Below are 12,706 nucleotides of genomic sequence, written 5' to 3'. Positions count from 1 at the left end.
TTTTTTATTTTTAGTGAAAGCTGTAATAGATATTTAAATCTTTATTTTATTTCATCTCAACATGGCTCCTGAGGTCTGCCCATAGTGGATACTGGGTGAATTGGCATGGATGGTGTAAGGGCAAAGGGTGGTTGCTGGGGTCTATGGTCAGCATGAGTTGGAATTAAGTTGGCATGGAGGCTATAAAGGGCCATGGAAGTGGATGGGCATGAGTTGGCATGCATGGGGCATGGAGAGTAGGTGGGGGGTGGTGGGATGTGAAGGGTGAGGGCTATAGTGCCTAATATTTAACTAAAGAACCGAGATAAAGTCCCAGAAAACTGAGATGGGACATTTAAACAGTCCGCCTCAGCACTCAACAGACCCTCTGGCCGCCTCTGATCTGCATCTGAGGGTGGACCCAACCCCCTCACCCCAGTGCATAAATCGTGCCTTTTGGGGCACTTTCCCCCAAGGCGGGTATGCCAAACCGAGAGCAAAAAATTGGAGTTTCAAGCATCATAAGGTTTCAATCTTGACCAGAATGACAATACACCTCTGCCTTATAAAACAGACAAAAACTTAAGGTGTTGTTGAGTGTGACTGGGCCTGTTTTGTGATTATCTAAGCGCACATATGGTAGGCAATTTCAACAGAACTGCTTACAATAATCACTCCGTATTACCTGGGTGCTAGTGGAGAACATCTTTGAATTTTCCACAATAATGATTATTACTCTCAGTCAAAGACCTGTTGCAAGCTCGAAGGCTCTTGTGTCACTATTTGCCAAAGAAAGGAGACATTAAAGGCAAGATTTTTTTTTTTGAGGTTTTAATCAGTCGGGCGGATAAGGGAGAAGCCAGTGGATACAGCATATTTGGATTTTCAGAGGACATTGGCAAGAGGTTGTTACACAAGATTATGGCTCGTGGGATGGGCAGTAATGTATTAGCAAGGATTTAGGATTGGTTAATGGTGAGAAAAGAGTAGGAATGAATTGATCATTTTCGAGGTGGCAGGGGGTAACTAATGGGGCAAATAAGGATTAGTGCTTCGGCCTCAGCTACTTACAATCTATATTAATGACTTAGTTGAAGGGACAGAGTGCAATATATCCAGGTTTGTTGACAATATAAAGCTACTTGGGAAAGTGAGTTGCGAGGAGGATACAAAGGGGTTGAAAAGGGATATAGACAGGTGAAATGATTGGGCAAGAACATGGCTGATGCGGTTATAATGAGGGAGAATGTGAAACTGTCTGCTTTTGTAGGATGAATAGTAAAGCATATTTTTTTAGATGATAGATTAGTAAATGTTGGTATTCAGGGAGATTTGGAAGTTCTTGTACATATGGTAGACAATAACATACCTACAACAGTAATTTTAACGTGCTGTTACTACTGGGGAGCATCTTTCCACTTGTGCATGTGTTAAAAATGACAACTTTATCACCTAAATGCAGTGGTATGTGGGGTAAGTTTACTTGAGGATGAAATATTGCTCCACAGCAATTGGACATGTGTAGCCATCCCACCCAGTGTTGATTTGTGCTCCATCTTGATCGAAACGAGTACCCGATGGCCATCGCTATATATATATATTTTTTTTTTTAAAAACCTGAATGCGTTCCTAGTTTCTCAGGGACGTGATACTATCGATCGAGAATACACACTGAGTGTTCACAGAAAATATTCCAGTATGACCTAGATTTGACATTACCAGTCATTTTGAGGGTTATGTGGTTTGCTCATTATAGTGTATTTCAACATTCTGGGTTTACCCAGAAAGTATTCCCTAGTTATTGTCCCAGTGGGATTGCCTTCACCGGTGGACATGCAACAATGTAGCTTAGTGTAATCGAACAGGGTTTGAACTATTTTTGCATCAAGCATCACACAGAAACTCCTGTTATTGAACAGCTTCTGGCTGTGGTTTACTGATTTGAGAATAAGAGAGGCTTTATTGACCAGAAATACCATTTAGGCTAAACACGATTGTTGAAATTACGGTGGTTTTGAATAGGCCTTTGTGGGCCTGGGATGTTTTGTTCCCAAAGATGATTAAAGAAAACCCACCAGTTGACAACTAGATTACATGTTTTCAATAAAATACTTTCCAGAAACCGAAAACTTGACAAATTAAAGCTTTGGTTATTTCAGTTTCACAAAACTGAATTGAAGCCTTTGCAGATAATTTAACTTTAGCATTGGGTGAAAAATAGATAATTGGCGCCTGATTTTTTTTCTCTTTTTGTCAAAAAAAGCTGGTCTAAAACTGGTCAATGGTCCAACCTCTCCTGTTTTACAGCCAGTGATTTAAGAAAAAAAAATTGTATTTAACCTCCAAGCTCCAACTAATGCATTAAAAAAGCTTCCAAATGTTTGCAAATCTTCATCAGGGAGATTCTGCTTCCAAGCAATCCCTGATTTATTTGTAAAACTGGAAAAAAAAAATCATTTCTTTAATTGTGGTTGCTAGGAGCTTGCAGTAACTTCTAATTTCTGTATTAACTGAGATTTGTTATTATATTAGTGTTCATTACAGGATAACATCTATAAGCTTCAAGAAAGATACAGGGCGGAATTTTTAGGTTGGCGGGCGGGCGGGATCGGTGGGTCTGGGATCAGCCGGGGAACGGACTGCCAACCGCAATTGGCCCCCAACCACAATTTCACGCTGACTGGTCAATTAACGGCTAGTTAGCGTGTAACGTGCTAAGAAGCTCAATGCTGCTGGGGTGGTGGGGGAGGGAGGAGGGCGGGCGCTGACATCTGCGCAGGCGTGGGTGAGCGCTGAGAGAAAGCTCCCTGAAGGCTCCTCAGTGAGCTGAAGGCATGAAAAGCATTAAATAAAATTTGTAAAATCAGGAGAAAAATGTGCAAGCATCACAATCAGTCACCTGAACACATGCGTGATAAAAATGCTGTCCATAGATTTTTCCTTTTCTTTCGTTTAATAATGGAAATCTCATCCCGCCCTTCAATGAGGTTTGATGAAAAATGATGGCCAATTCGCCCATCTGCTAACCATGGACGAACCATGAAAAATTTGAAACAATTGCACCTTTAATAACCTTAATGGGCCTCTTAATTGTCGGCGGGTACGCTTCCGACTTTTGCGCACGCCCGCCGACCAAAATATTACGCGAGCATGGGATGACATTGGGATGCGCGCCCAATGTCATCTCGTGCGAATTTGCGTCCGATCAGGTCAGGCGCACACCCGTCTGCCGAGCTTAAAAATTCAGCTCATAATTTATTTTTGATTTCAGAAACAAATTATCCTCCTCCTACCAAAATCTACAGTACAGGTGTGGAATATATATGTTGCCTTGGTGAAAAAAATAGCATTGTCAGCTGGTTCAATGTCTTAACCTTTCTTATTGGCCTGGCAAGCGTGTAATTATGTCACTAGTTCCACAATTATAGCAACACATCGCTTGTTGGCCCAGGGAACTATGCTGATAAAGCTGAAAGTTTTAAGATCCCGCAATGGCCATAAGTATAAAGTACCTCACATTCTGAACTGTATGCTGGCACATTAAAGTCTTCCAACCTAAGGACCTCACTCTCTTACACCCGCCATTAGGTAAGTAAGTTATGACCTTGCCTTACCCCTTATCAGCTTTTTCAGTGTGCTTGCCCCACCCTCAATATGTTGAACACTGCCCCTACCTCCCCACCCTTTGCTGGTGGGACTGCTTAAGTTGGCTGACTCTGGAATTTCTGAAAACCAACAATTTCCATGGTTCAGAAGTTCACGGGTACAATTGCTCTAGGTCCATATGTCAGCATTTCTAGTTTGGGGAAAAGCCTAACTCAGGGCTCTCGTATCGAACAGTAAAGTGTTTGTGTTTGTGTGTGCGCGTGCGTGCGTATGTATCACGTCAGCTTTCCGGGGTTTAAAATTAAGATAGGCCAATCGGACAAGGCACCAATGGATCCACACCCCAGCAAGAATCAGCACCTTCAAGGAAGCAAAAGAAAACAGACGGGAGCTAGAAATTATTTCACACCAGAACTAATGAACAAGTGATTTCTAAAGTATTCTAATTTTGCACTTCTGTGACCACATTAGAGAATGTTTGCAATTTTCGTGGCAGTCAATTGATTTCTGTTAAGTTTAAAATAATTTGAATTCACCTACTCAGTAGGCATGTTTTTTTTTCTGCATGATAACCAAAAACCTACAGAAAGACTAAATATGCTTGTTTGTGTTGACTGTAGGAGCGTGTAGACCATGCAACGACACAGAAGTCCTTATGGCTGTGTGCACAAGTGATTTTGGTAAGTACTTTGAAATATTTTCACAATGACTCTGTATTGTTCCCCTTTCCCTTCATTCTTCTAGTTTTCTTCACATGTAACTGATAATACTGTAGAACATTGGGCACATATTAAAAGGGTAGAGTACCTGACTGTGAAGTTGGGAGTTCTGAATGGATGTATGGAAGAGGAATGAAATTAACTGATGAATTATGCTTTCCATGAATAATCATTGATGCTCCATCAGGAATGAGAGAGAATTTGGCTTCTGATGCTATTTATAGGATGGTAAATATATTCATTAGTTTACTGTTAAAGCATGTATTGATACATGTTAAAAGGCACCTAAGATGATGTGAATTATTTATTAATGTCTCAACATAGTTTATTTGACATTTTCCATAACAGCTATAACAAATGATTTTATATTGATTCTGAAAATCTTTGTATTTAACAATCAGAGAGAAAGAGGTGGTACTATTAAATATTAAAATATTGAAGTCCCAGTGCAGAGACTGGAGCACATACCCAGGCTGACACTTTGGTGCAGTACTGAGGGAGTGCGGAAATGTCAGACGTGCTGTCTTTCAGGTGGGTTAAATCGAGACTCCATCTGCTCTTAGGTGGACATAAAAGATCCCATGACAATGATCAAAGTCTGCGAATACATCTGCAACTGCCATACTCTACCAATTGCACCACTACCCACTCCAAGTGCCACTCATCAGCCAACAATCTCAAGCTGTCCTGAAAATTCATAGCTTCTGCTGCAAGCCTCACACTCACATCTTGCAGCTGACACACGTTGCCAGCTATTTGACCATGACAGTCATATCATGACAGCCAAACACATTGCACCACACTCATTGACACACTTCCCTCTCTCTTGTCGAACAAGTTGGAATATAACCACAGGCACCAGGAGCTAACTGCTGCGGGGGGACAGGCGTATCCTTATCATCATGGAGATGGCTCTTGCCACCTTTGGAGTGTGCATGACTGAAGCAGTGGCCAGCAGTGGAGCTGAAAAAATCAATGGCGATGACATACCAAATCGTGCTTCTCAAATCCAACTTCCCCCTCATCGCACAACCTCTCCTGATTTTAAAGCTGCAGATGGAGTAAAGTTGCTCCTTTCAATTCCACCTCCCTCCGCTGTCCCCGAGCGCCAACCCTACCCTTGCATCTTTCCCCTTCCAAATACTCGAGAATTACCATCTGGCCAGGCAGTAATGGAAGAACAAGAGGTGGAAGAACATAAAGACACTATGAACAAGAAACGTGGGGCAGGATTTTCTAACCCCGCCCATCGCCAGGATCGTCTGGTCCTGCCGAAAGTCAGTGGACTTTTGGATGGTCCACCGAATCTCCCGTGTCGGGTCCAACCACGACAGGATCAGAAAATCCCGGCCACTGTCTCTTGCTTTCACAAGCCACCAGCTCAAACACTTGACATTATGGACGGAATTTAATGCCCTCCTCAGTGAGGAGTTTGGCGGCGGGTGGGAACCCTGCTACCTTCCTGCCTCCACCCCAATTAAGTCTGTGGCAGGAAGGCCCATGGGTAGCTTTCTCGCCCCGCCGCCAATTGAGGTCTTTGAATGGGCCATTAATGCCCACTTAAGGGCTTCATCCCACCACTGCTTATATTAAACCAGCAGTAGGCAGGGGTTTGCCATGCAGGGAGCACGACAAGCAAACCCATGTGGGCTGCTTGCGGGCATCTGGGGAGAGCAAAGGCGGGTCTCTTGTTCAAAGGCTTGATCCTGGCATCAGAAAGTTAGGGCACCCGCTGAGAGCCATCACTTACCTGAGGCCTGGGTCTGTCCACAACCCTAGGCCTTGGAGGATATCCTACCAACAACAGCCACTGTCTCCCCCAATGGCACTGCATTCAATAGAGCTGCTGGCCTCTGATTGGTTGGCAGCTCTTGGCGGACAAGACTTCTTTCCCCCCCCCCCTCTCTCCTCTGGGGTCCTAGATCCTGGAGGAGGGCCTGCAGCTGGCCTGTGAAGTGCCTTCCCTAAAATTGGCGACACAGAGCTCTCACTGGCCCTCCAACTGATGGGCACGATCCTCGTCTTCTCCATTAAATATCACCCTGTGTGTACCTTAAAAGGATAACTCAGAAAAGGAGTTTGCATATGATTAACATTGGGCATGAAGGATCTGCAGCCAGGGCAGGAGACCCGGTTGCACCAAGGTCAGATTGTCGGTGGATGAGGTTCCACACGAGCTCTGCTCCTGAGGATTCCGAAGAGCTACAGAAGAAGTCTAATTTTTCAGCATTTTGAAATGCTTGGTGCGTTGGCAGACCTGCCAGAATGTCAAGGAGCACAGAGGAGACCAGCACCAACTTGACACAGGACTTTGCGTAGAGCTCGGAGCCCATGTTTTACAGTGTAGAAGTGGTGGCCGACTCCACGCGAACACTTGCAGACCTGAACATGGTGTGCTGTCTGATGGCTGATGTCTCAGTTTCCATTGCAGCACAGGCAGAAACCACCCAATGTCTGAGGGCTGCAGTGGAAACTCAGACTTCTGAAATACAAGCCCCACTGGCTGCCACACAAGCTCACACTTCTGCTGTCATGGCTGTGAATACCAGTGTTGAAAGGGGCTTGCAGGGATCCGCAGCAGATGTGTCCTCCAACAGACTGCTAGGACTGCTGAAGGTTTGTCCTGGGGAGTGGCAGTGGTAGTGGGGAGCATGAACTTGCTGTCCTCTCTCGAGATGAGGACATTTGCCCTCTCCGCATCCCCCTGCCTCCTCCCATTGTCGCTTTGCCAGTGTCCTTGCTGTTGCTGGTCAGCCAGCCACCTCCGACTGTTGCAGCCCATTCTGAGGCTGGGCATCTTAGCCTCAGAGTTATTCTAAGGTGTCCTCCAGTGCCACCTTCAGTCTTCTCCAATGAATTTCAGCAGCCTTCCTACAGCCATGCTGCAGCTACTTGTGTAGCAGCATTGGGACAAGCAAAAGCACACCGTAAACAAGCAATAAGGAAATGTTTATGTTTGTATGCAGTTGGCATGCTTTGCAAGATAAATTTGGTTTGAAATGCTTATTTTGTGGTTGGCTACACTCTGAACGTTAAACTCTTCCCGCTGAGAGCTCCTAATTGCCACTTCCTCCTCCTCCTCCCTCTTCCAGCAGCTTTTCCTGCTCTATGTCGCCTCTACACATTCTTCCTGTGATGCTGCATTCCAAGGGGAATGCCTATGAATGCACCATCTCAGCATGGGCTGCAGCTGTCTGGGTTGGTTGGCTGACTAACAACAGGAAAGGCACTGACAAATTGGTAATGGGGGTCGAATGCTGTCATCGTGAGAGAAACAGGTTTGTGCTCCATGGAGCCACTGCCACTCCCCAGGACAAACCCTCAGGAATTCACACGATGCCAATTCCTCATTGACCAACAGTTCAACATCTTACCATCCACTAGGCATTGAAGTGTCTACTTGGCAACAATGCAAAAATAAAAGCCAACCACAAAATTAATTAAACTTTCACTGACTCTCTATTGCCTTCACCTTTCTCCTCCTTCTGCTCCTCAGCGGAATGCCATCGGGTGGTGGCAAGGGCGATGGCTTCATGATGGTGAGGTTGTACAGCTTACAGCAGGCCACCATGAACCTTGAGACCTGCGCTGCAGATCACTGCAGGGTTCCTTCAGAGTGGTCCAGGCAGCAAAAGTGTTTTAGCATTCAATAGTTTGTTTTCACATTTCTTATGTTAGCATGGCTTTCATTGTATGAATGTGCAGAGTCATGAGCCATGCTAGCAAAGAATAACCCACTCCAGTAGCTGCTCTTTGGTTTGCCATGTGGTGGTAAAATGGTGGCTCAGATGCAGCTGGCACAGCGACTGCTGCAAATTGAAGGCACCATCACTGCTGCTGCTCAGGATACCAGGCATTGACCTGCATCAAATGCTGTATAAATGTTGTACAATTTTAAAGATGCTTTATAAATGTGCATTGTTGTTGTTCTTTTGGAAGCGTTCTGAACCTATGAATGCAAACATTCCTCAGTAAGTTGTATGTGCAGTAGGAGCTGTCCAGGACGCTTGGGCAGATGCCCTGCAATGTTGTGTTTTGAGTATAATCTACAACATTTTGATTCTGGATTTCAGTAAGGTGTTGATTTAGGTCAAGGCAAACTTCACTAATTAATCACACTTGGTTCAAACAGCTTTTAAATTTAATCACTATTACAAATTTAATTCTGCAAGTGAGTAGCTGCGCCAGGCAATCATAGAATGTTGCAGCGGAGAGGGAGGCCAGAGGGCCTATAGCACTTGTTCAGAAAGTCCCTGTATTTGATACCCAGCCTGTGATGAGTCAATTGTGGGGCTGTGATAGGAGGACTGTGATTGACCTCTGCTTACAGGTTAGGAAGGAAAAAATTGCCCATGGTTTGTGCTCCAGGTTGATAAGCGTGCGAACGCCACAAGGTGAATTCAGGTTTACTCAGTGGTAGGAATGTGGAACTGGTTGCCACATGAAATAGTTGAGGTGAATGGCATGAGATGTGCTCAAGGGGAGGCTAGATAAATGCATTAGGTAGAAAGGAATGGAAGAATGTATTGATCGGGTACGATGAACATACAAACATATGAACTTGGAGCAGAGGTAGGCTACTTGCCCTTCAAGCCTGTTCCACCATACAAAAAGACCGTGGTTGATCTGATTGTAACCTCCCGCCACCCCCGATAACCTTTCACCCCCTTATTAATCAAAAGTCTATCTAACTCTGCCTTTAAAATATTCGAAGACCCTGTTTCCACTGCCTTTTGAGGAAGAGTTCCAAAGACTCACGATCCTCAGAAAAAAAATTCTCCTCATCTCTGTCTTAAATAAGCGACCCCTTATTTTTAAACCGTGACCCCTAATTCTAGATTCTCCCACAACAGGAAACATCCTCTCCACATCCACTCTGTCAAGACCCCTCAGGATCTTAAAGGTTTCAATCAAGTCACCTCTTACTCTTCTAAACTCAAGTGGATACAAGCCTAACCTGTCTAACCTGTCCTCATAAGACAACCCGCCCATCCCTGTATTAGCCAGTAAACCTTTTCTGAACTGCTTCTAATGCATTTACATCTTTCCTTAAATAAGGAGACCAGTATTGTACACAATACTCCAGGGGCAGGATTTTACTGACGGCGAGTGGGTGTGGGGCCTGCTCGCCGATGCCTAAAATGATGCGCGGTGATGTCGGGCGGATCTCCCGACATCACCGCGCCCCATTAAGATTTTCAGGAAGGCTGAAAATCAAAATCAGCTGCGTGCCCGCCGACCTGTCAATAGCCAATTGAGACCATTGACAGATCAATTAAAGTAATTAGTGGACCTGCCTGTTCAACCTTAATAGAAAAACCATGAAACCTCATCCACCGGTGGGATGAGGTTTCATGTAGGGTTTTAAAAATTTTAATAAAATTTTTTTGGAAATTATGAACATGCCCCAACTCATGTGATAGTGTCACATGAGGGGACATGTAAGGGAATTTTTTTTTTCTATTTTTAATATTTCTGAAAGTAGAGGCGATCTCCCTGAGGCTGCACTTAGCCTCAGGGAGATGGGTGTGCTCTTTCGTGCGCATGTGTGAAAGAGTGCACTCTCGATTTTAGGCATTTCTCCCCCCCGGCCCACCCACACAGGGAGCACATAGCGCTTCCATCTAGACATCACGCTGGACAGGCCTTAATTGGCCCACCCACGTAAAATGGCGCTGCGTCTCCGATCGGGAGCGCCAATCTGAAGCGTGCCCGCCCATCAACTTCCCCCCCCACACCGACGGGGGAAAGGTTCTGCCCCAGATGTGATTTGACCAGTACAACTGAAGCATAACCTCTTTACTTTTGTATTCAATTCCCCTTGCAATAAATGATAACATTCTATTAGCTTGCCTAATTATCTGCTGTCCCTGCATACTAGCCTTTTGTGATTCACCCAGATTCCCCTGCATCTCAGAGCTCTGCAATCTCTCATCATTTAGATGATAAGCTTCTTTTTTATTCTTCCTGCGAAAATATAATGCCCACATTATACTCCATTTCCCAGATCTTTGCCCACTCACTTAACCTATCTATGTCACTTTATAGCTTCCTTGCGTCCTCTTCACAACTTATTTCCTACCTATATTTGTCTTGTCAGCAAATTTAGCAAGCATACCACTTGGCCCTTCATCCAAGTCATTTATATAAATTGTAAAACGTTGAGACCCCAGCACTGATCCCTGTGGCACACCGCTGCCAACCATCAAATGCCTTCTGGAAATCTAATTACAGTACATCCACCAGTTCCCCTTCATTTACAATACATGTGACTCCTTCAAAGAACTCCAATAAATTGGTTAAACATTCAACATCTTTAATAATAGCTTCTAACATTTTTCCTATGACTAGATGTTAAACTAACTGGCCTGTAGTTTCCTGCTTTCTGTCTCCCTCCCTTTTTGAATAAAGGGGCTACATTTGCTATTTTTCAATCAAATGGAACCTTCCCTGAATCTAGGGAATTTTGGAAAATTAAAACCAGTCCATTAACTACCTCCCTAGCCACTTCTTTCAAGACCCTCGGATGAAGTTCATCAGGACCTGGGTACTTGTCAGCCCGCAGCTCCAACAATTTGCTCAATACCACTTCTCTGGTGATTGTAATTTTCCTGAGTTCATCACTCCCTTCCATTTTCTGATTTACAGCTATTTCTGGGGTGTTACTTGTGTTCCCTACACTGAAGACTGATGCAAAATACTTGTTCAATTCATCCGCATTCTCCTTACTTTCCATTATTAACTCCCCAGATTCACTTTCTATAGGACCAACGCTCACTTTGTTAACTCTTATTCAAATATCTACAGAAACTCTTCCTACCTGTCTTTTATATTTCAGCTAGGGAATATTTCCCTACTTATGAATCTTTTTGTCATTCTTTTCTGTTCTTTATATTCTGTCCAATCTTTTGACCTGCCACCTGTATTTGCGCAATTATATGCTTTTTCTTTAAGTTTCAAACTGTCTTTAACTTTTTTAGTTAACCTCATGTGGCTAACTATGGATTCTCCCCTTGGAAGTTTTCTTTCTCATTGGAATATATCTATTCTGTGTATCCTGAAATATCCCTTTAAAAGCCTGCCACTGCATCTCTATGGACCGATCCCTTCACCTAATTTTCCAGTTCACTCTAGCTAGCTTTGCTTTCATGCCCCTATAATTACCCCCTTAAGTTTAAAATAGTAGCCCTGGACCCACCCACTCTTCTCTCCCTCAAACTGAATGTAAAATTCAACCATATTATGATCACTGCTATCTATGAAGTAAGGTGGAAGGAGGCTTGTGTGGGACATGAACATTGGCATAGATTAGTTGGGTCGCATGGCCTGTTTCTGTGCCTGTGTATGCAAATAAACTGTTTTTAAATCAGTTTGCACCTTGAGAGACCTGACTGCAACCTGAAGGTTCAGTTGTCCCTAGGTCTGATTTTTGTGTCTCTGCTTGGCTGATCTCTGATCAATAATTATAGAATTGGTCTTATTGACTCTGGATTACAGAGGAGAAAATCAGTCAAGGTTCCCATTTTTGGTTGTGGTTGAGTGACTGTGTCTGGAAATTTGGGTGAGGACAGGATTCGACTCTGCTGAGAGGCCCAACATGGTAGAATAGCATGTTGGCACTCCCTGCCGAGGCTCATGTAGAAAAATTTGGATGAAGCCCAGAGGCTTTTTGGTGCCCCCTGCAAGTGTATCCCAGGGAGGAACTGACAAACTATCCTCCAGGCGGCATCTTTGGAACTTTGAACCTCGACACAGTTTGGTAGAAGATTTGACACTCATGTTGTATGAATAATTGCTTCTGACTAGCTCTCTGAATGTGTTACATAAATTCCCTATGATTAATATTTTAAAAGAAAAATTATATGGCTTGAAGTGGGATAAATAATATTGCACCCCTGTAAATTTGAGAGGAATTTGAGAAAGCATTAAGCTTTTGCAGCCAGCACCCCACAGTATATTTTCAGGACCTTTAGAGTTGCAGTTTGATCCATCTGGATCCCAGCATAGCCACTTTTATTCACGTTGGTGCATTCCCTTAAAAACACTGGGCCGCTTCTGGTCTGTCTGTTCCACTTAAAATTCCCTTTCATACTGCATCCTTGTGCTGACAACTCCATTTATTAATGAAACAGTGTTTGCCTATGAGCAGGCCATTGTTTTCACTGGCACAGCTTCATTGCTTATCTTTCATGGGAAATCTTCCTACTGAAGGAGCTGACAGGAAGAGCACCTCATGGATATTTGCCAGCCAGCTAATGCCATTTTACATTGTACGACTGCCATAGATTGTTTGGTTGAGTTAGATTGTTCTTCAAGGGGAGGGGGTGGCATAGTGGCATTTTTCACTGGACCAGAGATCCAGCGTAATACTCTGGGAACCCAGGTTCAAATCGCACCACAGC

The 12,706-nt window shown here is 44.0% G+C and overlaps 1 protein-coding gene across 1 annotated transcript in view; it reads left to right on the top strand.

Moving 5' to 3' along the window:
* Positions 1–12,706, top strand: part of metrn (meteorin, glial cell differentiation regulator) — a 51,277-nt gene that overhangs the window by 30,079 nt on the left and 8,492 nt on the right. Inside the window, exon 3 of the mRNA XM_078558696.1 lies at positions 4,206–4,265. Within this exon, the coding sequence (XP_078414822.1) occupies positions 4,206–4,265 (60 nt within the window). The remainder of the gene's footprint in view (positions 1–4,205; positions 4,266–12,706) is intronic.

The sequence above is a fragment of the Cetorhinus maximus genome, chromosome 15, assembly GCF_964194155.1.
Source record: "Cetorhinus maximus chromosome 15, sCetMax3.hap1.1, whole genome shotgun sequence".
Lineage (NCBI taxonomy): Eukaryota > Metazoa > Chordata > Chondrichthyes > Lamniformes > Cetorhinidae > Cetorhinus > Cetorhinus maximus.
This window is presented reverse-complemented; position numbering and strand designations above follow the sequence as displayed.